The sequence below is a fragment of the Artemia sp. Qi Xiang Cuo genome, chromosome 9 (genome assembly GCF_049724085.1).
Source record: "Artemia sp. Qi Xiang Cuo chromosome 9, ASM4972408v1, whole genome shotgun sequence".
NCBI classification, from domain to species: domain Eukaryota; kingdom Metazoa; phylum Arthropoda; class Branchiopoda; order Anostraca; family Artemiidae; genus Artemia; species Artemia sp. Qi Xiang Cuo.
Genome location: NC_142802.1, coordinates 68,667,700 through 68,693,513, shown reverse-complemented (window position 1 = coordinate 68,693,513; position 25,814 = coordinate 68,667,700). Strand labels below are relative to the sequence as shown.

The following is a 25,814-nucleotide window of genomic DNA, read 5'->3' as shown; positions in this document are numbered from 1 at the left end:
TGAGCCCTCTAGGACGTTTATACAAGCATCCCTTCCATAACAACCATATATGCCCCCAGGGCATAACTTACAACGCATACCCCCGGGCCATGGAAGGCTGTGTCGACATTGGAGCTTTTGTTATCAGAACTTTGAACTATTTTTAACAAAATATCTATCTCAAAAGTTTTAGCTGATGCATTTATGGCGTGGAGGCGGGGGGGCTAGTTTCTCTCAGATCTCTTTTGACTCTTCAAAAGTGAACAAGAACTTTCAATATCCAATAAAATGAGCCCACTCCGAAGTTTATGCGAGCACTGCTTCCATAAGAAATATATATGCCCTAGAGCATTACTCATAACGCCTGCCTCCAGGCCCTGGCGGGCTCCGTTGACACAGAAATTTTCTTAAATGACCTTTGACCTACTTTCAATGAAATGGCTATTATAAAAATTTATCAGATGGGCATGGGAACAAAGGGTTTGTGTGGGGGGGGGGGCTAATTGCCCTTGGATTTCTTTTGACTCTTAAAAATTGAACTAGAAATTTCAATTTCAAATCAAATGATCCCCCTCTGAAGTTTATACGAGCATCCCTTTCATAAGAACCATATACGCCCCCGGGACAACACTTATAACGCCTATCCCCCGGGCCCTGAAGGGAGATTTTGTTTTCTAATTTTTTGACCAATCTCCGAAAACTGGCTATCTCAAAATTTGTAGCAGATGGGTTTGGGGGAAAAGAGCGGGGGAGGGGCTAGTTGCCCTTAAATCTCTTGACTCTAAAAAGTAAACTAAAACTTTCAATTTCCAATCAAATGAGCCCTCTATGAAATTTATACGATCATCTCTTTCATAAGAACCATACATGCCCTTAAGGCAAAACTTAGAACGCCTTCCCCTGGGCCCTGGGGGGAGGGTGTATTGACACCGGATTTTTTCTTATCCGACCTTTGAACTATTTTTAACAAAATGTCTATCTCAAAATTTTCATCAGATAAGTTTGGAAAAAGAAGGCGTGGGGGGGGGGGCTGGCTCCCCTCGGATCTCTTTTGACTATTAAAAATTGAGCTCGAACTTTTAATTTCCAATCAAATTAGCCATCTCTGAAGTTTTTACAAGCATCCCTTCAATAAGAACCATATATTCCCCCAGGGCGTAACTAACAACACCTGCCCTCAGGCCCTGGGGGGATGTATCGACACCGGAGTTTTCGTTATATGGTCTTTGAACTATTTAAAAAAAAAGTATCTCAAAGTTCTTATCGGATGGGCTTGAGGAAAAAAGAGTGTGGAGGGGGGGCTAGGTGCCCTTCAATCTCTTTTGACTTTTAAAAAGTGAACTAGAACTTTCATTTTCCAATCAAAAGAGATCTCTTTGAAGTTAGTATGAGCATCCCTTCCATAAGACCCATATATGCCCCCAGGGCATAACTTCCAACTCCTGCCCACGGGCCCTAGGGGATTGTGTCGACACTGGAATCTTTCTTATATGATCTTTGAACTATTTTTAACAAAATAGCTATCTTAAAATTTTATTGGATACATTTGGAAAAAAGGGGTTTAGGGGGAAGCTGGCTACGCTCCAATATCTTTTGACGCTTAAAAAGTGAACTAGAACTTTCAATTTTCAATCAAATGAGCCATCTCTGAAGTTTCTATGAGCATTCCTTCCAAAAGAACTATATATGCACCCAGGGCATAACTTATAACCCTTGCCCTTGAAGGCTGTGGGGGGATTGTCCTGCTCAAACATATAATTTTCAGAATTTTCAACTACGTTGAACAAAATGGCTATATCAAAATTTTGATTGGATATGTTTGGGGAAATGGTGGGCGTGAAAGAGGTGTCAGTTGACTTAGAATAACTTTCAACTATTAAACAAAGAGCTAGCTATTTAAATTTTCAATAAAATGAGCCCTTTCTGGAGTTTCTACGATAAAGCTGTCTATAAAAAACCTTATATGCCCCCTAGGCATAACTTACAACCCTTGGCCTGAGGGCTGTGGGGGAGGTCATCTTCAAAGACCTTATTTCCAGAATTTAAAACTACGTTGAATAAAATGGCTATATCAAAATTTTGATTGGATGTGTTTGGGGAGACGGTGGGCGTGAGAGGGAAGTTAGTTGCCCTCCAATCACTTTCGACTATTGAAAAGGGCACTAGCTCTTTGAATTTGGAACCGAATGAGACTTTTTTGAAATTTCTACGACAACACCTTCTATAACAACCTTATGTGTCCCCAGGGCATAACCGAAAACCCTTGCCCTGAAGGCTGTGGGGGAATGTCCTCCTCAAAAGTGTAATTTCTATCTGGAAATCAACTACGTTGAACAAATTGGCTATCTCAAAATTTTGATTGGATGTGTTTCGGGAAATGGTGGGCGTGGAAGGGGTGTTAGTCGCCTTCCAATCACCTTTGACTATTAAAAAGGGCACAAGCCACTCCAATTGGCTATGTTTTGAACCAAGACTGTTTTTGGTTGAGCTAAGCAAAGTGATAATGTTTTCACATTCAGCTATTCTTAATTTTATCCAATCAAACATTCGATTGAGTACTGATGATGAAGTTATTATTAATCATGCAGTGGAGTTATTTCCTGAAAATATTCACAAAGATGCTAAAGTTGATTTATGGGCAGAAATATACCCTAGTAGCAAGACAGCGCGGCATGTTAAAGACATGACTGATTTGCTTCGGAAGTTCGGAAATGAGGAGCTAACAGTGCCAACATACGTAATTATTTCACCCACTGAAGTGCCTGTAACTCTAGCTGTTGCTTATCATAAACTTTCTTCCAAAATTTGTGCTCTGGATAGTACCCTTAACTTCATCAGAGAAAAGGTAACAGCTTATGATTTAAATTTTCTGTCACTTCCCATTCCTTATGCTAGTCCTCATATTGAAAGCACTGCCACCGTTATCATTTCTAAAGTAACTACTAAACTTGACGACCCTCTAAAACGGGCTCATGCTAATAATAAAATCCCTGGCCATGAAGCTATTTACAGCATAAAGCCTTCTGGCGATAAGCTGCTTGTTCAGATTAGTCAATCTGCAGTAGAGATTTTCAGCGATGTGATTCCAACCTTATTGAATAGATGTGACGTCATGATTAAAGAAAAGAAATTTCAGGGCATTGTTAAGGGGGTGCCCACTAATTATGAGGCGATAATTTTTAAGAAATGTGAAGATGTCATCATTGCTGAACGTTTGGGAAATCCCTGACTGTGAAAATTACCTTTGCTGATGCTGTAGCTGCACATGAAAACCAAATGCGATAAGCCAACAAAATGCAGCTACTGTGCCGGCTCTCATGTATCATCCCGTGATTCCACCTGTGTTTTTGATCCAAAATGTGCTAATTGTGAGGGTAATCATGCATCGTATAGCCTAAAATGTCGTATTCTGTGTGATGTCCTGAGCAAACGTGTGGTTCGGAAATGACTGTCGAATTGTCCGTCTCAATCTACTCTTTTAATATGAATAGCAAGAAAGATAAAGATGGCTCCTTAAATCAAAAATGAATGATTTTGACATTTTGTTCTTGCAAGAACATTTACTTCCCGCCATCTCCGTTAACTCTCTACGAAGAATTAGCCACCATATTGTCTTTACCACCAATGCCCGAAAAACAAAAGGCCGACCTTCCGGAGGCCTTGCATGTGTAATCAAACGATTAGCTACTCCTTTGTCACCTATCTTATTTCGTTCCTCTGATAATATTATGGCAATACGACTTGGTCCCCTTGTATTTATAAATGTATATCTTCCCTGCGATCAGAAACGTCTAGCTTTACTTACTAAGTTTTCTAATGCCGGCTCATCCCATAAAACTCTGTTATGCAATATTGAAAAGCATGGGTATCGTTGCCTAGTGATAGGTGACTTCAATTGTGATGTTCATAGCTCCTCTACTCGTACCAACTTAGTTTTAGATTCGTTGCCTATTGGTTACCGCATAGTATCCAAAGCTCTTAATTACATTTATATTCCTAATGGTGGTACTGTGACCAATATTGATCAATGTATTTGCTCTGCCGATGTTCCCTGTTCTGTCGTTAATGTTGACAAAGACGAATTTTATTTTGACCACCTTCTCTTTTCCCTTACTGTGACATTAACCGCTGATCCATCTAATCATCCTTGTGCTGCTAATAAAAAATGGTGTATGAAACGAGAGTGGAGCAAAGCCAATGGGCCTTTATATATTTCTACCGTAACAGTTCTGTTGTCCTGCGTCAAGATCCCTTTTAATCTACTGTGCACGAGTGTTTTTTCGCCACCAGCCAGAGTGCAACTGAATGATTATTATCTTCACTTAATTAAGTGCATGAAACAAGCTGAGAATGTTGCTGTTCCCCTTGTCCAGGTTAAACTCAAAACTCGAAGTCTAATTTGGAAAGAAGACCCAGGTCTTAAAGCCGTCAAAAATCGTGCTAAACTCTGGCTTCGCATCTATATTGCGTGTGGGCAGACCTCGCGAGGCCAAGTTTTTGATATAAAGAGTAAGACAAAAGTGGAGTTTAATCGGTATCTTCGTTTGGTTCGATATAATGGTGCTGAGTTCCCTAAAAGTGCAGTACAATGGAAAAAAGGCATTAATACGTCTAAATTTGATTCATTAGGGACTAATGATTTTATCCCAGATTCGTATCAGCTTGGGTATCATAAAGATATTTTTTGTAAGATTGAGTATAGTGTTCATTAACATTTTCAGGGCTTGGTTTCGAAATTTTTGCGACCTAAAGTTTTGAAACATCATGTTATTCCTGTTTCGAGTAAAAGTATTGTTAATTGTATCCTTAAACTTAGTTTAAATCCAGTGATATTGATGGGATTAGCGCTCATCATTTACGTTGTGATTGTCCGGCACTAGTCGCTCAGCTCCAGCTACTTTTTCAGTTCTTTTTATGTTTGTCAATGGTGCCTGATTCCTTCCTTTGCGGAACGGTAACTTCGATTCTTAAACGCAGAACAGACCCTTTTGATTGCAGTTTATATAGGCCAATCACTGTTGCTTGCAATATTAGTAAGGTTTTTGAATATGTTCTGCTCCCATATATTATTGAACGAACTGCGAAACACTCTAATCAATTTGGATTACAACCTCGTATTAGGCGTCAACATGCGCATAAGGTCTTAGCCTCAACTCTTTATGATGCCCAGTCTAAAGGTTATGAATTACATATTTGCGCTTTGGATTTATCTAAAGCCTTCGATAGTATTTGTCATGCACAAATGTGGTATTCTTTGTCAGAGTTTGGAGTGAACCCTTTTGTCATACATGTACTTAAATTTTTGTATGATAATTCGTTTCTTCGTTTAAAATCTGGTACAGGGTACTGCGGTAATATGCCAGTTCAATCTGAAGTACGACAGGGTGGGGTACTATCACCTTATTTATTTAATGCTGGCATTCAAAATGGCTTATTAGGAATCAAGCCTTCGTATTTTTATAATTTATCTGATGTGTCTTATATTGCGTATGCGGACGACCTGCTAGTTTTAAGCCGAACCAAGTCTATTTTGGCATTATCGGTTTAACGTATTTCTATGATGTTTTGGGATGTTGGTCTGTTTTTGAATGTTGATAAATGCGAATATTTGGTTTTTAATCCCAAATCATTAGCACATAATTTGTCCTGTGGATCCTCAGTAGTTCGCAATGTTACGAGTTTACGGTGGTTAGGAATTAGTATTTGTTCTACACTCACTTTTTTGCGACTTCAAGTTCTGAGAGATGTTAAAGAAAAGTTGAAGATGGGATATGCGAAAATTGTACCAAACCGTGGAAAATAATCACGCCGAGCTTTAGCTAAAATGTATTCTACATATTGTGACCATTCTGTCTTTTTTTTTAAATGGAATGTATTTGTTATTGAATAAAAATGATTTGCGCCAGATCCGTATTGCTTATTTTAGATATGGCAAATTTTTATTGTACCTTCCCACTTCATATCGTAATACACGCATTGTTGAGAAGTATGGTGCTACCGACATTATACAATCGTTTGAATTGCTTTGTAATAATTTGACAAGAAATGCCTTTGTGTCCTTAGGCCCAAACCATAAAATTATCCGTGTGTTTTTGTCAGTGATTAAAGTTTAACTTATCTTTGTTTCAGTGTATTTAATTGATTTTATTTCCTTTTTAATGTACTTTACTCCGCTTGTTTTGTATAAAAGTGAGTTATAAATATAATTATTATTATTATTTCCAATTTAATGAGCCCTTTTTGAAGTTTCTACAACAACTTCTTCGATACGAAGTGCCCTGCTCTAAAATAGAAAATAATAAATAATACATTGTGCCAACATCGTTCTTATATGGCCCCAGGTCATAACTTAAAACCCATGCCCTGAGGGTTGTGGGGGAGTTTTCATCTCGAAAACATATTTTCAATCTGGAAATCAACTACGCTGAACAAAATGACTATCTCAAAATTTTGATTGGATGTGTTTTTGGGGATGATTGAAGGAGGGGGGGGGGCTAGTTGCCCTCCAATCATTTTTGACCCTTACAAACGGCACTAGAACTCTCGATTTCCATTCAAATGAGCCCCCTTTGAAGTTTCGACGACGAACCCTTCCATATGAAGTGTCTCTGGAAAAATAAATAAAGAATAAATAACAATTATAAAACATCGGAGCCGTAAGGCCTTTACTATAGGCAACACTATAGCGGTGATTCTGATTCCACATAATTGTATAGAGGAGCTTGAAACCTCTACAATAGGGTTCTCCTATATTCGAAATTTCATGGTGTGATTTTCATTGAGATTACTTGATTGCTTAGGGGTGTTTTCTTCCTTTTTAAGAAATTAGGCAAATTTTCTCATAGTAGTAGTAGTTGTAGCATTAGTAGTAGTAGCAGTAGTAGTAAGATAACGAAGTAGTGATATTAGTATTAGAGGTAGCGTACATACAGTGCCTTTTGGCCAGTATATGTTTTTCTTTAAATTTTCCTGAAAATTTCAACTTAATACCGAAATCCATTCTTGACATACGCTCTTTTGACAATTTGCATACACAATTTACATACGTGACAATTTACCTCCAGTTTGTTAATCTCCGTTATAAATCAGCAAATGCGTGTCTATCAGCTCTGTACAATAGGAACTATGGTACTAAAAAAGCAATCTAATAACTGTCCCTTTAATTCAGGCAAATTCCTTAAGAATAAAAAATGCAATCGTATATTTTTGGTGAGCTCTGGTAAACTTTTTTAATTTGCCACTTCTGCTCCTTTTTTTGTAGTACTCATTATCCTTTACAATATCTGTCATATAATATTTTGTTTCTTTTTAAATTTACTTATCTTATTTTACGTTTTAGTCTGGCAATTTTGTGACTCTTTTTACTTTTCTATATGTTCATTTTCCATATGATTTGAGTATCACTTTCTGAAATTCAAACCCCCAGTCCTAAGAAACTCGGAATTTCATTTTTGCCTAGGACTATTCCTGCTTTCTCTCCTTTTCTTTAAAGGATAAAATAAGCTTTCTAATGCTTAAAAAATTTTAATAACCAGCTCACAATATCCTTGTTGTCATGGGAACCATTCTCATGCCTTCAATTATAATATTAATTTTAAAAAACTAAGTTTTTCCGAGGGGAAGTAAAGAGCTAAGTTGAAACTTAAAACGAACGAAAATTATTACTTCACAGCCTATCCAACATATATCAATAAAGCTAGTACAAATAAACCAACTAATTATGTTTCCCTATGCTTTTAGGATTGCACAAAACTAGCGCTCTACTGAAAACACAAAATAATATAGAAGTTTTGGTACAGCAAAAGCAAACCAATTAAGGACACGTTTTACGGAATAAAAATATTATCAATCTCTTGTAGGATCAATTTCTTTTGAGATAACAATCCAGATTAGGATTTTGCTTTGTTTTTTTACATTTATTATTTGGTATTACTTTTGCACAATGGCTCAGTTCAATGACTGGCACTCGTTTTGGTTCTGAAAAGGACATATCATGATTAGTTTGCACACAAGTTCGAAATAAAGCCATCTTGATAGTATTAGGACTATAGACTAGCTTTAGAATTTGTATCATAGCTTTGAAATTCACTGTTATACAACAGTGAATAATCGGAGAGAGAGGAATGATCGAATTTCCAGAGTTCATATTATGTCTTATTTGATCTTCATTTCAAGTAATACTCAAGCATATTTCTTACAATTTAAGACTGTATATTACCTAATATTGCTATTATAGCTGGAAAGACCAAAATGATTCTTGATAAATCAATCCAGTATTTCTGTATGCTATTCAATTACTTCGTGGCTATTAAAAATATATTTAGTTTTACGCTTATGTTTTTAAGATAATTTAAATTGTATATACTGAAAGTTACCGATGTCACAACTGGTGAAAGACTATGAAATGCCTTATCGATTCGTTTAGTGTTGTCGGGCTACATACCCACTTTTGACTCTTAAATCAACAATACTGTTTTTTTTATACTTGACTTTTGTGTTTTCAGTAAAAGCGCTAGTTTTGTATGATCCTGAAAGCATAGGGAAACATAATTAGTTGGTTTACTTGTACTAATTTTATCGATATATGTTAGATAGGCTGTGAAGTAATGATTTTTGTTAGTTTTGAGTTTCAACTTCGCTCTTTACTTCCCTCGGAAAAACTTTGTTTTTTTAAATTAATCATTTTTTTATTATTAGGATTTAATGCCTAAACAACGTTGCCATGATCTTTTATTATTTATACGGAAAAATGTATGCTAATTTTAAGTTTTAATAGCACCCCTTAGTTTCCATTGAAAAACTTATTTTTTATGTAGTTTCTAATTATCACCGATCTAGCGGAGATAAGACACCTACAGAAAATACTGCAAACAACCTTGACAGCTACAAAAAACTCAGTCCATAACATGAAGTTCATCATCCGTACTTCACAAAACAATACATGTTTTTCAGGAATGTTTGTTTTTTGATGAGCAAAAAGCTGTTTTTACTCGGCCGACTTCCCCTGAAAAAGCCATAATGAAGACAGGGCTTCATAAATTACATACAGACTAGCAGAAACTAGAAGGCTACTGTAACAAACGAGAGCTGTTTAAGGGCTCATTTAAAAGCTTAAATTTATACCTAATCGCTTTTTACAAATTTAACTTGATAGCACATTCCCATAAAGTGTGTTTTCCCCATTTTTTTAATGAAAAAAGTATGTTTTCCAATGAAATGACCAAAACAAGATGTATTCAAAACCTAGGCAGGAGCAAAAAATTAAGGGGACAAGATTGTCCTTTCCCCTCAACTACTGCCGTTAGAACTAGAACACAGGCTTCATCGCAGAGTGAAGTTTAAAGCTTCATTTCAAGACTGTTGATCATTCAAGCTTAATTTTTGGTAGATTTTCAGTTGAAAAGTTGTTAGTTTTAGTTATTTTTTTCCACAATAATCTTTTACTTTTAAAATAAGTAGGATATTAATAAGACTTACAAAGAGGGTCTTGAGGTGGAGTATATGCGAGGGGTATAATAAACCTCCAGTTAGGGGCTTTGGACCATAATTATTGCAATGGTACTGTTTTATGCTTCCAAACTCTTCCAATTAAGAAGTGGTACCAAAAGTGCCGTTTTTAGTGCTATATGATACTTTTGGATGGTAAAATTGATAAAAAGCACGTAGATATGAGTAGTACGTTTAAAATGAGCCTTCTCGGGATATACTTTTAAAAATGAGTGCACCATATTTGCCAAAATAATAGATTATCTGAAAAGTAATCATAAGAAGGGACAAATCATGATTGGAAAAAAAAATCCAAGCTGGAATCAAATACATGATAATCTAATTTGAAGTCCAACGCTGTACTAATTGAACCATACTTCTAATAATGTAATTTAATATATTGGTGTTTGTAGCACTTTAATTGTTTAGCTTAGTAAGGGGCCCGGAGGAGGAATTTGCAAAAGGCGTTCTTGCAAACCTCCAGTTAAGTGTTTTGGTCCATAATTATTGCAATGATACCGTTTTGTCCTTCCAAGATTTTCTACTTAAGAAGTGGCAACAAAAGTTTTGTTTTTAGTGCTATATCTCACTTACGAATGGTTAGAATTGATAAAAAGCACGTAAATATGAGAAAAAGCTTTCAAATGGGCCATTAAACGTCACTCTAAAAAGTTCTGGTAGCCCACTGCCCTCAGCTTTACCACTTGAGAAATGGAACCAAAAGTGCTGTTTTTAGTACCATTTGAAACTTGCAGATGGTGGAATTTACAGGAAGAACGTAAACATGGGCAATATTTTTTAAACGAACTATCAAAAATCTATCTAAGATGTTCTGGTAGCCCGCTAACCCCAGTCCTCGAGAAACGGCATAAAAGTGCAATTTTTCGTGCCATATGGTACTTGCACACTGCGAAAGTTATATAAACCACGTACATATGAGAAATAGTATTTGAATGAGCTCTTAAGCATCTCTCTATAATGTTCTAGTAACCCGCTAGGTCTGGAACAAAGAATAAAAAACAACCGTTTTAACATTTTTTAACTTTTAGTTACTATGCGCTGTAGTTCGCTCTTTACTAGGTTGCAGCTAATGCTTCAACCATGACAAAGAGTTCAATGCAAATTCTCCTCAGAAACTAGTTAACATTAAAATCTGAGAAATCTAATAGATGATGGAATTTTTAAAAATCTATTAAATATAAGTAATTACTTATAATTGAAACATTAAATATCTATCTACGACGGCCTGGTAGCCTGCTAATGTTTCAGTAGCTTACTGATGAGCAGACGATTTAGGAAACTTGGGAGGGGCATGTACAGGAGGGGTTGCTGTGAACCTCCAGTTATGGATTCTGGAAAATAACTATTACAATGATACATGTTTTGTACTTCATATTTTAAACAAAATGGATATCTCGAAATTTTGATTGGATGATTTTAGGGGAGAAGAAGCCTGTAGGAAGGTGGGGTTAGCTGTCCCATATTCTTTTTTGTCACTTGAAAAGGACACTTACAAATTTAAACTTCTTTCAAATGAGCCATTAAACATCTCTTTATGATGTTCTGGTCATTCGCTAGCCCTGGTGGAAATGAAAAAAAGAAAAAAGGGAGACACATCTGTGCTATCGATGCAAAAAAAACGATTTTCTTTGTTGTTCAAAGAGGGGGGGACCGTAATTTCCCTGTCTAAGGTTTTTCGTCCATGTTGATTCCAATGATGTACTTTTCATTTCGATCTGATGCGGTTTTCAAGGAGTTTCAGGCTTTTTTTGAAATCACCATAAATTTCTTTTTGCAATAAACTTTTACTTTTAAGACGAACCGAAATAATAGTTATTATTCCTGAGTCAGTGTCAGATGGCAATTTTTTTTCACTATGCAGTTTTTTTTTTCAAAACTCGTTTCTTAACTTTTGGTTACTATGGGCTGCTGTTCACTCTTTACTAGGTTGTAGCTGCTGCTGCAACCATGATTTGAAACTGCTGCCTAGTAGTTCCAAATTCTGTGATTAAGGAAGCACTTTATTTGACGCTGCTTCATAGCCCTAGCAACAACGATTTTTAATATTTTGGTGAATTAAATATAAGATCATTGCCATTTTTATTTAGACCTTTGGCTGAAGAAAGATCACTGATGCTTGTGTATTTTTTTTTCCTATGGGATGATTTGTCTTGCTACTGTCCCCTCCCGAACACCTTTTTCCCAAAAAGAAGTTTGCTCAAACTTTTTAGATAGCCATTTGATTCAAAATAGTTGAAAGGTCTAATAGCCGTGTCAGCGGGGATAAAAAACATAGCACCCAGAGAAAATGCTGTAATTTCAATTTGTCAAATGGTCACATATATAAATTGTTATTGGGACATTCATGATCTTTTTTTGGAGGGGGGGGGGGAGATTTTCTGTGGTGGGAATATTTCACTTGTAAAATTTTCAACAGGAAAAAAGTTTCCGGGAAGAATGTTCTTGAAGAAATTTTACAGCAAACGGGGGAAGAAATTTCCAGGCATGATTTGATAACCGTTTAGAAGAGAACTAAAATAAATTTTTTCAGCAGAATGCAAGTAGCAGCATCGAAACTTAAAACGAACAGAAATTATTCTATATATGACGGGTGCTACCCCCACCTTAAGCCTCATTATTTATAATAAAATTTGACTTTCAGTCACAATACCTTAAGAAAGACTAGTCAAAAACAAGGGCCGTTTAATTTAAGTAAGAAGTAGTTTTAAATAGCTTTAAAACTGTAGCATAAAAAGATAGGGTTGAGAAAGAGGTATCCCCCGTCGCATAGAAAATGATTTCTTTTCACATTAAGTTCTTATGTCCCTCTTTACTTTCGGCCAGGCCGTCCTAGATAAGGGGTAGGCGCACTGGGATGAGGATTCTTTGTCCACGGCGCATGGTTTCAATTCCTGGCGTGACCAGTTAATTGGTTTGGGACGGAGGTCAGTGGCGTGACTCTGCAAGCTCAGTCAGATTCGAACCAGCTCCAAATGGATACCTGGAGAAATCTGGGGAAGGTAAGCAGGAACGGTATGCAAAAGCACGGGATGGCTGGCTTCTATCCCCTCATTGCACTTCCTGGCTGAAGGGCCATGAAACGGATATCAGCACCACCGGTTTTGACATTCAGGGTCTAGTGCCGTCATACCTACTTATTTCCTTACTTATACTTTACTTTCGGTCGAAAAATTACTTTTATGGAATGTTAGCAAGAACAAACCGAATACCGTTATAGAATGTATATCTTAATCAAGGGGATGTTGTATGTTGTTTGAAGTAGTTTCATTTTCCTGGTGCTGTTGGTGAGAAATTATTTTTTGTATTTATAGGTCGTGGAAAATTTTTATTTCCAAATGGCTCAGAAAGGGGCAGAAGAGGAAGAGGTCGAAATGGTGCTTGCAGCAGTCGCTTTGACTATCCGGGAAATATACCCAAAGAAGTCACTGTTTTCAAAACACCCATGGAAACTTGTGGTGATTCATCTCAAGAAAAGCTGAAAGAAGAACTTAAAGTTGGTAAGTTCTGTGTCTCAAATGTTTATAATAGGATTCATCGGTGGATATACAATTTAGACTTACAATAAAGTTCAATTTCTGGGGTACAAATAATCCCACTATTCTTAGAAGCTGGCTTTTTTTGTGAGAACTATTGAGCTAATAAAAAGAATAATAAGCTTTTAAGTCACAACATTTTCTACAAGTTCCAATTTCTAAGCAACTACGCTGGGGTGGTGATGGGTGGTTGTACCAGAAGGTCCTCTTTGGAACAATTCTGATTGTAAACAAAAAACAGTATTTAAGCTTAGATATCAAGAATTCATCATGTTAAATGCACTTCTTGATAAAAACTTTTGAATCGTCTAAAAGAAAAGAATTGATCAGACTTTTTTTGTTTTATAATTTTTTTATTAAGTTATTCTGTTTTAAAATCTGTATATAATAATGCTAATATAATTGTAAATAAAATACTATTGCAGTTTAACTCAACTTTCATTTTGCTTTTATGTTTAGGTAACTCCATTAGATGGAAAAATTAGTTTTGCCCTAGTTAATAGAAAGGCTGAAGTGATACAATGTATCACTTTAAAATCACTATTAAAGAAATACAATGTATCTAAGCTAAAATAAGGGGGAAAACATCATTAGAGCGAAGATCAGATTGAAATAGTTTCGGTAAGATATAGTCATCTTTAGTTAAACTACTAAATCATGAATCTAAGGTTTTTCGCACAGGATTTAGAACTAATGTTTATTTATCTGCCAAGCATAAGGGGCTCAGTAGTAAAATACATGACTTTTGTAAGAAGTCATATATAAACCAGTATCATATATGACTTCTATAAGATTAAAATATTCAGGTTCAATTTTTATGCAAAGGAAAAAAATACTTTGTAGGGTGGCATGTGATTTTTAAGGTTGTCTTGGGATTGGCAGTTATAGTTCTTCAGTTTTATGTTTGCCCTATCAGTAATAGCTAAGTAATGGAAATTAAGATGTAAACTTACAAAATGGTTTAAAGTCGCATTTGGTTTCGCTATCAAATTACATTTTCAATAAAATAAAAGAAATGAGTAATAATAAAGTAGGTAAAATAAAATAATAAAAAATATGGAACAAAGAAAACCGATTTTTCTCTTTTTTGTCACTTCTTATTAATTTTTTGTACAAAAAAATAATGGTAAATCTCCTCTAAGCAGCAAAAAATAGGCAAAAGTTCAGAATAGTTTGATGAATAAAAATAACCCGCTTTCCAGAGTTGCCACAGTATGGTGGAAAAAGGACTATTCGTCATCTCTAAGAAATTTGAAATCAACACACTCTGTGATTACGCTGAATAGCATAGTCATTTTATGTTTACCTTATTATTCAAGAAGCGTCTTTAATCCAATTATTTACTTACTGCTTAAACCGCTTTCTAGTTGGCAAAGAAGCATCGAATGCTACCGAACCTGCTGCTGTCAAGAACACCAATCCCGCAAATATTGCTGTTATAGATACCAAAGTAGCTCGTAAAGTTGCGGATGGTCTTCATATCCTTAGGGAAGATAAGAATGTTCAACCGATAGGACAAGAATTTGTGGAAGACGTGAAAACGGACGAAGGACATTTTGTTAACTATCATTGCAAGTTATGTGATTGTCGGATTACCGATATTAATGCCAAGAATATGCATATTAAAGGGCGTCGCCATCGTTTGGCTTACAACAAAAAGGTGAACATAGCTACTACACATGCTGCTTTTGGAATTTAAAACACGGGAAGCATGGAATAAAGAAATATGAGTGTCTATAAAATATTTTTGGGGTTGTAGTTTCAAGTCACTTATTTTTCTCTTAGTTTGGTACACTTGTAAGGACAATGCTAAAAATGAAACATGAAACATAATTACAAGTTAATTCTATGAATAACAATCTAAAATTTTGAATAAAATAACAGTTGCTGTTTGTTCCTCAGCCAAATTATGTTCTTATGAAAGGACCCCATCATAATTCTTTATGTGATTGTTTCAAAAAAATAAAATTGATTGCAGTGGTAGCTGCGACCGAGTAAAAACAAACACAAACCATAGTAACTTAAATATTAAGTTGAAATGCAATTTTCAACATAAACTAAATCCCCATTAGCATGATAATGCAACACACATATCTTTTGACAAGATAATGTAACATAATTTTGTTAAAAAATGTTTCTTCTCTGAGGTATGGTGCCATATTTAAACAACCTTCCTGGCTCATTTTATATGATTTCAATATACGAAAAACTTTATTTTCAGCTAATCAGAAACTTACTGGTCTTTTCCTGTGTGCAATATAGTAATCGTGGTTGCAGCACCATATAGATAAGAATCAGGATTAATGTCAACAGTATCTTCACATACCTTAATCAGGATTAATGTCAACAGTATCTTTACATACCTTACAGAGCCTAGCCCATTGTATTTTACATTTTATTTATAGTAAAGAATGAACCGAGCTCATAGTAACTGAAACATTAAAATAAAATGCAATATTAGTTAAAAACAAAACAGTCGTATGCATGATGAAGCAAAACATCTATCTTTTGACAAGATGCTACATCATAAGTATCTTTTGAAATTTGTTTATCTGGGGTATGGCTCCACATTTACCTTTCTTCGCTGCCTGATTCCCTGTGGTTTGTCTTTTACTATCTCAACTAAGAAAAATTCATAAGCTTTTGCTGTGCTTAATTATCAAAATAGTGGAAAAAAATAGCCTGAAACCCCCCAAATGGTGTAGAATCGAAATAAAAAGTACACCATTGAATTGCCTTGGCTGGAAAGTCCATATAAGAAAAAATTGTATTAAGAAAAACAATTAGCTTTTTACTTCTTGTAACTATCGATAAAGAAAAATATATGCAACAAAATTTATTTCACAGGAGAACATACTTTGAACACTTATACATCAAGCCCAAAATAGTTATATGGGGACTTTCACTTGAAATTTTGTTAAAAGCAAAACTTAAAGCATTAATCAAGCGCCCATTAGGTCCTTTTTTGTGTTATCTTTTCAAGGAGGATCATTAATCTTCTAAAATGACCTCTAAAAAGCCTTTTATCGAAGAAAGCCAGTGTCAAATATATAGGTTTATTTCTCATCAATTATCAAGATTAAGGTAAACAATATTTTAACAAGCCTTACTGAAATAAATTGCAGGCTAATCCACCTTTAAAGAAACATCAATGACACAAAATTTTACAGAAAAGGGGAGTAAAAAAGTGAAGATTAAAGCAAAAAATTTAGTAAATAAAAAAATTTAGTCTATAGTAACTTGAATATTAAAATTAAAAGCAACTTTTGACAAGAAACAAATAAATGATATACAAGATGATGCAAAACACCCATTTTTGGACAAGATAATGCAAGACAAGTTTATTATTAAAAATACTAATTAAAAAACTTTTTCTCTGTGTTATTGTGGTTGCAAGAAGGGCTATAACCTGGTAAAAAAAGAATACTTTCAAACAAAATTTGCCTGAAACAACCTTAAATGGTGTCAGATTGAAACAAAAATGCAATTCCAATGGCAATCCATTGGAATTGCCTAGGGCAAAAACTAAAAATTTCGTTAGTCAAAATTGCCTTTTGACATGGGATTCACGATTGGTTGCCTATTTTTCTTCTCTTATTTTTTTGCTACCAGATCACTCAAACATCATAGAAAGAACTTTAAATGCTTTGTTTAAAGGAATTTCCTATATCTACTCCCTTTTGTAATTAACAAAATTTAGTTTTTTAAAGAAATCAATTTTTGCAAAACAACACGTTTCTGTAAACAAGATGTTAAATAGGTTATAATTGAAACGTAGGTTATGACGTAAACATGTATAAAGGACACCATCAAAATGAAAGGATTTACGGCAAATTAATATGCTAAAATCAAGGTTAAGGTCAGCCATACTTAAATAAGGCTAAAAGAACCAATTCGAAAGCTATTCCATCTGTAAGAAAATATCGATGACATCAAGCCAAGGAGAAAATTGGTATATCAAACAAACGTATATATCAAATATTAAAAAGTAGCCATTTTAACTGTTCTTGGCCAATTAGGTCCCTGTGTTGGCCCTGCAAAGTGCTAGTACAGCAGAGTTCAAGTTCTTGATCCCGTATCAAACAGTTCGTGGTAACGAACTGTAAGTAAGGAGTGACTCGGCTCAATAGTAACTGAAACTTCAAAGCATGGAATTTAAATACCAGTAGATATCTATAAACAAATGGCTTGTTATGCTGATTTCCAATATTCAAGTTTCATTAAGTTTAGTCTTACCCATCAAAAGCTACGAGCCTGAGAATATTTGTCTGATTTTTGAAAAAAGGCAGAGAAACCACCTAGAAGTCATTGAATTTCAATGAAAATCATACCACCAGATTCAACATTAAGACGTTTCGTTGGTAATTGTCAGGGCTTCCTTCCACACTTCGTTATATGTTCTTCGTTCATTTTGAGATGGTAGCAGAACTTTTAAGCTACGTTGTCTTTTCACACGAGAAAATGCAACGTATAACATTCCAGGAAAACATCTACTTGAGGTAATTCTAAACCTCTTCTTGAACCAGGTCTTATACAGGAAACAGATTCTGAGGAAAATGGAACTTTCATGCCGAAGGTCTTGTGTGTTGTTAGTCCAAATGGCAATAAAGTTGCTGTTATTCCTATATAAGCGATAAATTGTTCTTCGTAATTTTTTTCTACACAGAATGTGATGATAGGTCTTATAAACAAATGTTTTACCCGTACCACCGGGTCCATCCATGAAAAAAAAATTTTCCTAAAATAATTAGGATCATTGACAGCCTGTAAAATATTGTCAACAATTTCTAGCTGTTTTCCTTGCAGAAGCTGATACATATTATCTCCAGTAACAGCTGACTCGCTAGAATTTGGAAATTCCAAGCTTTGGTCATTTTCATAGGTTTCCATGCTGTCCATGCCGTATCGTTCCACCCAAAAACTAAAATTTCAACCTTATATTGCCATCGTATTTAACTTCGATGCAATAATACGATAAGTACGCTTTACTGCAAGATCTTTAGATAAATTATTTCGTCTTGCATGCAAAATGAAATCCTCTGCCAACTTATTTTGAATCTTATTCAAAAAGCTTTTGGATCTGCAGGATTGCCAAAAACAAAAGAATCTGTGTGAAGAATATTCGCAATACAGAAGGCATTTTGGACAGTGCTGATTCTTCTAGGGCACAACGTTACCAACTGTTTTAAGATCTTCAAAACTCGTTGCATTCTTCACGTGATACAAAAGTACTCGTAAGTAGAAACACTTGGGATAAACTTTCAAAATTTACGTTGTGAATTCATCCAATGACACGTATCGACAGATTCTTTGTTCCCGTGTACTGGTATTGCCATTCCTTCTATAGTGTTCATGCATTTCCGAATAATAGAGAAATTCTTTTTTTTTCATTTGTTTTAACGCTATGTTGTGTCAAAAATACGCTTTCAACATTGAGCCTTGTTGTCTATATACCAAATCTTCTTAGGCTTGGCTGATATTTTGCATTAGACAACGTCCTGGCAAATGAACACTTAAACGTTGAAGGACATGGCTCTTTTTCTGGAAATCGTGAATAAATAGTAGCCAGCATACTTCAGTTGGTGTAAAGCATCGTCCTTTTACATAGGTTTTTGCTTCATTGTATACCATGCACCGTTTATTTTCGACAATCTTTATTGAAGCACAATCATGTCCCTTGTAGATGTATTTACATAGATACTTTACCGGACCTGTATTTCCTACATATTCGACATTTATGTGACATCAGTACTTTTTAATCATATGAGGATTATATGTGGCGACATGACGATTATCATGAGTAATTCGGCGATTATTAGAATGTTTTCGATAAGTAGCACGGTCACGTGAAAATTCTTCTCTATTCCTTTAGTCTAATTTGGGATCATAACGACGTCGATACTTTGGTTTTTCAACATCCGCTAGAGATGTGACTGAATTGTACTGCTTTAGAAAACTGAAGCGGCACAGGAATTTTCCATTTTTTATTAATAGTACAACTCGCATTTGGATTTAAATTCCCACACGGATTATGATCATCCACTTTAAGACTAATTCTCTTAATATTGGATCATTGGAATTTGGAATTTCAGCTGAAATAAGATTATCAATTTCAACTGCATTATGGATTCAATCCTGAGGACTCATGGTCAATAGCAAATGCTTATGTGGTAGTCCCCATTTTTGAAATTCAATTGTATAAACATATGCTGCAACCTTTCCAAACATCTGATCCTTAGTATCATTGATTATATTGTCAAATTTCAGTTTAGCAATTCGGTATGAGATCGTGATGATCTTGAGGGGACTGTTTTATAATACTTATCATCAAGTTTAATACTGTCCTAAGACGAATCGAAGGGATCAAGTGGTACGACTTCGTCTCAAACTCCCGATTGCTGACACTAACGGATAGCCTTAAGTCAAGTAAGTCAAGTTTAATGATTGCTGCTTCTTTAAATTCAGGCCAATCAGGATTGCAAGTCACAGTTATAGAGAAACCTGGGGGTCCAAGGCGACGAACAATAGCCAAGGCGTCTTCAAAATGTTCAGTAAAGTAGCATGTTGACCCGACGAATGATGACGGTAGTATAACTTTTTTCACCAATGAATGCATCCTTTTTCGAGGCTATGTCTTTAAGAAGTCATGTAACACCTACGTAGTCTTCACCCATAATAGTTTCCTGGTTAAATTTTATTCAATTAATACGATCACGCTCAACACAAATAACGGTATCGACGAGGTAATGTTGGAAAAATCTTCCACCAAAATGCAAAGCATTAAAATCAATCCTTCACAGATCGGGCTTTACAGCTTATACAGAAAGGCGTTTTGAATGTTCAGGTCGAAAAGCGATACGATTCCTTGCTAATTCAAGCGGTGTTATATGTGGACGACTTACATAAGGTGTTTGAAGTAGCATACCCCTTGACCATCCTGAAGTTCCAGCTGGATAAAACATTAGGTAGGTAAAGGGTTCCACACGATAGTCTGTATTTTTAAAATGACAAGATTTTTGCCACAGTGTCTTACAACCATTTAATTTGGAAAACTATGGTCAGCATTAAGTGTAAGCACAGCGTATACTTCATTACATGCGGGAGGGTTAAACCGCCTATAATCAAAACCACCTGGCAAAGTAAGAATGAGCTGCATGCTTGGAGGTTGTTTTCTCAATGAAGCGGCAAGTTGATTTGCATCATCCTCCACTTCTCGCATTTTTTCGTAGCCCGTATCATAGTCGTTTGAATGTCTCAATATTTCTCCCAAGAGATTCAATAGATTATGAGATATCCCATAATTTAAAGGATGTGCGAGGCGTTCCTAAACAGCTTCATTAGGGTCTAAAGAGTACATTTGGCCATATTAAGGTGGCTCAATTTCACCTTCAGTAGTTTGTGACCGATGCGCCGCTAAATCTATATTGTGGTAAATTTGTCCAGCTACTTTAAAGCCAAATACATTCCGACTATATATGGTCCGATCATTGCTTACGTTGAATGAGGCTAGAGAAAAACACGAGTCCAAGTTTCGAACACGTTAATGAAACTCTTCAGAGGGCAATTGACGTCTTAAAAAAAGGCAAACCAATTCATTTGGAAATGGAGATGGTAACATTGTAATTTGACCATGCAAGCAGCAACCTCCAAACGAATTAACTTTGTTTGCTACTCTTTCCTCTGAAAAATGGAGGGCTCCAAAGTGAATACAAGCCACGTTGAAAGTTACCAAAGATTTATGTGTTACGTTTATTGAGTTTATGGCATCTTTGTACGTGTCTACTTGGTTTTGTGCCACACGTTGTTGGTGACGAAGATTGTAACGCCGCTGTTCTTCTAACCGCGTATATCTTTGCTCTTCTTTTTCATTTTTGATACGCTCTAATTGTTGTTTTCGCATATCTTCTAACCACCCGTGTCTTTGCTCTTCATTTTCATTTTCCACACGCTCTAATTCTCGTTTTCGTTTATTTTCTAATCGCGTGTGTCTTTGCTGTTCATTTTGATTTTTCATACGCTCTAATTGTTGTTTTCGTTTATCTTCTAAGCGCGCGTGTCTTTGCTGTTCATTTTCAATTCTCGTTTTCGTTTATCTTCTACCCGCACGCCTTGGCTGTTCATTTTCATTTTCGACACGTTTTTGGATTTTGATTACTTCAGATACTTTAGCAATCTCTTTTTCTCTACCTGCCCGTTTTAGTGTTGTCGCAACTGATGGTCCAGGTTGTCGATTTTCACACCTTATCACGTTTGATAGTTTAGGCGTTGGTTCCACAGAATCAACATTTATAGTAACTGCAACTGCAAATTTTCGTTTTTTGGGTCTTTCTTCAGATATTGTGTTGTATAGATGACTGATTATGTTGGATAAATAACTGATTACATTTGGAAACTTAGGTAGCTTATATAAGAGGAATGACATCATAAGATGTCTTGAAGTATATGACGTCAATGTATTTTTTGCACGTGCATAACGTCATTGTAATTTTTGACGCCATGACTTATATGAAGCTATTGTAATATTTTTACGTGCATAACGTCATTTAATTTTTAGTACATGACGTCATATGTGAAAACCAAAAATAAGGATCTTAAACTATTTTTCTCAGACTTCTGACCTATTTAAATCGTTTTTTTATGCGAGAATATCCCAAGATACTAATTTTCCCGAAAAAATATGGAGCTCGTTGGAATCCGGCTCATTGGATTGGAGATCTGATGTTCTAGTACACTTTTTAAGAGTCAAATTGATCTGGAGCCAGCCCCCCCCCCCCTGTCGTATTTTTCCCAAATGCATCCGATAAAAATTTAGAGATAGCTATTTGTTCAAAAATTGTCCAAAGATCAAATAAACAAGGCCTTTGGGGTTGAAATAGCCCCCAGAGTCTGGGGGTAAGGGTTTTAAGTTATGCCCGAGGGGCATATAAGGTTTTTATGGAATGGGTAGTCGTGTGAACTTTAGAAGAGGCTCATTTGATTGGAAATGTATAGTTCTAGTTCCCCTTTATGAGTCAAATATGATGGAGAGCAACTAGTTCCTCCCCCTGACATCCTCTTTTCCCAAAGCGCAATCAATTGAAATTGTGAGATAGCCATTTTATTAAAGATAGTCCAAAAATCATATAGCAATGTCTTTAGAGTGGACACAATCCCCCAGAGCCCATGGGCATGGGTTGTAAGTTATGCCCCGAGGCATATAAAGTTTTTATGTAACGAGTATCGTATAAACTATGGTTTGAATGGAGCTCATTTGATTGTAATTCGGAAGCTTTAGCGCCCTTTTTAAGAGTCAAAAGTGGAGGGAGGGTAATCAGCCCCCCTAAGCCCATCATTCCCCAAAACACATCTGATCAAAATTTTAAGAGAACTTTTTTGTTCAGCATTGTTTAAAGGTCCAGTTACTATGTCCTTGGGACTGTCAACCTCCTCACAATCGTCAGGACAAGGGCTGTAATTTAGGCAATTCGTTCATTGTTTGCACATAGTATTTGTTATTGAGAAAGGTATGCATGCTTTAACTTTACTTTGCATAAAGACAAAGGGCATTCTGGTGAGCCTATCAGAAAATGTCGGGGGAAATGTTGAACTAAACTAAAACATGTTATGTGTATACGGATTGTCAAAAGGGTCTAACACAGGAATAACTGAGTATATTAATTTGGAAAATTCAGGAAATAATGAGGGAGATGATCCAAAAGACAATATTTGCATGCTATCACTACTACTACAACTACCACCACTACTATTACCACACTACCCTATTTACAGTATTGATGGGAAATTTGAACTAAATCAAAAGACGCTATGTGCATGCTCATTGTCAAAAAAGCGTATCTCAAGAATTGATTTGGCCATTAAGTTGGAACTTTCAGAGAATACTAAAAGGGGTCGTCTCACCAAACGGGAATCTGTAGACATTACTGCTAATTCTACTGTTTCTGCTACATTTGATACTACTGCTATTACTACTTCCATTGCAGCTACTTGTAAGTCTAAGAGCATTGAGATGAAAATTTTAAGAAGTATATGAACATACGGTCTATCAAAAGGGCATATCAGCTGTGTCATTGCAATAGCTAATTGCATTAAGTTGAAACTTCCGTGACTTGATAAGAGGGATGTTCTGCTGGCCAGAAGGCAGTATGTTATTACTACTGCTGCTAATAGTAGCATAGCTATTCAATACTATTACTAGTAATATCAATACTACTTCTGTGACTACTATTACAAGTATGTCTAAGGGTATGAAGGTGAAATCATCGTGAAATTTGAGGGGGAGGTGATTTGAATCACAACACACCATCTTTATGTAGGTTGTCAAAAGGATTTAAGAGGAATATCTTAGAAACAGATTGGTGTGTAAAGTTCAAACTAACAGGGCTTGTTGTGAGGGATATTGAACTGACTAAAAGACAAAAATTTGCATCCTAATGCTACTGCATCTACTCATACTACTACTACTGTTACTGTTACTAGTACTTCTATTACTACTACTGCCAATAAAGCTTAGACTACTACTATTAATTCTACTACTACTACTACTATTACTACTACTACTGCTATTAAAACTAACGGTATTAAGCCGAAAAATTTGGAATAATAAAAACTATATGGTACTAATTCGAAACACACTATGTCCACACAGGTTGTCAAAAGGACGCATCGGAAATACTTCAGGAACGGCTGATGGTATTAAGCTGAAGCTGTCAGCCTGTGTTGAAGGGGATGTTAAAGAAACCAAAGGTGCTAAGTGCATACTGCTACAACTATTGCTACTGCGCAAGCTAAGGGTATTCAGGTGAAACTTTTAAGGAATATTTAGGTGGATATGGAGCTAAATCAAAATCAACTATGAGCACGTGTGACTTTCAAAAAGGTAAAAAAGAAATATTTGAAGAACAACTTAAGTTATTAAGTTAGACCTTTAAGGGTAAGCTGCGGGGGATTTTGAACTAGCCAGAGGGCACTATGTATATACTTTTAATGCTACCACTAGAATTACTATAACTAATAACGCTAAGGGTAATAAGGTGAAATTTTCAGGAACGCTTAGGAGGAGTTTTAATTAAACGAGAAAATTGCATGTATGCAGGTTTTCAAAAGCGCATATAAGTAATATCATAGGCACCGCCACTCTATAATTGCTTGAAATATCGTTGATATTTTAGAAGGAGCTAATTCGATTCAAAATTAAAAGTTCTGGTGCCTTTTCTGAGAGCAAAAAGAGATTGGAGGGAAAGCAGTTCTTCTCTTAATCCCATTCATTTTCCAAAAGAGTTTATCCAAAATTTTGATACAGCCATTTTGTTCAGCATAGTGGAACGGTCTCGCAACTATGTCTTTAGGGATATTGGGCATGTCCACTCCCTACAACTATACAATTGGATCAGTATGCTTTAAAAATAAATATTACTTTAACCTAATGAAAAAGCATTGTGTTTATGGTTGCCAATAAAACACCTCAGCAATATATCGAGAACGACTGGGGGTATTAAGTTGAAACTTTTGGGCCTGCAACTACTACTACTTCTACTCTTACAATTTAAATAAATAAAAAAAGTGTACATGTTTCCAGGTTGTCAAAGAGCATAGCTACAATCTTTTTGGGAACCATGTGAAGTTTTATTTTTCAGGTCAACTCCAGGAACTATAAAATTGAATTAAAAAATACATACAATTAGCATCCCAAACTATGGATTCTTATAGAAAAAAAACGAAAATATGTAAAAAATTAAAATATGAAAAAGACTAAGTCAATAAAAAGCGAGCAGAAACTAATTTAAAAAAAAAAATTCCAAAAAACAAGTTTTTCAAAGAAAAGTTAAGAACTCCATTAAGCCAAAAATGAACAGAAGTACGGTCAATTAATCTTTCAAGCGTAAAACTACCACAAATCACTATCAATAAGTAAATGAAACTCAAAATGAACAAAATTACAATAAACAGCCGAGTGCTCGTTTTGAGTTTGACTCGGCTGTTTGTTGTAATTTCTGTTCGTTTTGAGTTTCATTTACTTATTGATAGTGATTTGTGGTGGTTTTACGCTTGGAAGATTATTTGACTTTATTTCTGCTCATTTTTGGCTTAATGGAGCTCTTTACTTTTCTTTTAAAAACTTGTTTTGTGGAAAAAGTTTTTCAAAGTAATCTCGGAAACAGCCAGGTCTGGGTTGACCCGCTTATAACAAAGAGACAAATACAAGAACGTTATATGTATGGCATTCAATTACTTTTGTCATTAACTTGCTTTATTTACAGAACCTGGAGATTGCTACTGTAGTTCAACTGAATAAGCTTATCTGTGACAGGCTTACCAAAGCGACAGTTTCATATTTCATTCGATGGCTATTTCTCTTGAATTTCAAAGCAATCGATGCCAAAGAAAAACTTGATGTTTTGTTTCACGTACTGTATGTCAAGGTTTGTGTTTTTTAAGTTGTGGAATTTCGAAAAAAGCTGAGATTTTTGAAATATTCAAGGTTTAGGTTATGAAAACTGAAACTTTAAGGCTATGAGAAAGAGGAAAAACATGAAATTTGTTAATATTCTTGAATTAGAAGGTATTTTGTCTTCAACATATATCTGTAAAAACAAATATGGAACTATGAAAAAAACTGTGATTCACGAAACGCGGAGGATATAGTTCTAAAAATCTGGAATTTTAAGCTTGTCAGAAGGAATTTTTTTTTGCTATTATTCTTGAAATGGCAAGTGTTTTGTTTTCGAAAATTGTAATAAACTCTGAGATAAAAAAAAAGTGCGAAAGGTTTAAAAATAAAACATGAAAATTCGAAGA

At 35.4% G+C, this 25,814-nt stretch overlaps 1 protein-coding gene across 2 annotated transcripts in view; it reads left to right on the top strand.

Moving 5' to 3' along the window:
- Positions 1 to 25,814, top strand: part of LOC148948971 (uncharacterized) — a 364,117-nt gene that overhangs the window by 32,281 nt on the left and 306,022 nt on the right. For both annotated transcript variants that reach the window (XM_089094847.1, XM_089094846.1), the window contains exons 2-4: positions 12,798 to 12,983; positions 14,387 to 14,679; positions 25,277 to 25,438. In XM_089094847.1, coding sequence (XP_088950973.1) covers positions 12,798 to 12,983; positions 14,387 to 14,679; positions 25,277 to 25,438 — 641 coding nt within the window. The remainder of the gene's footprint in view (positions 1 to 12,797; positions 12,984 to 14,386; positions 14,680 to 25,276; positions 25,439 to 25,814) is intronic.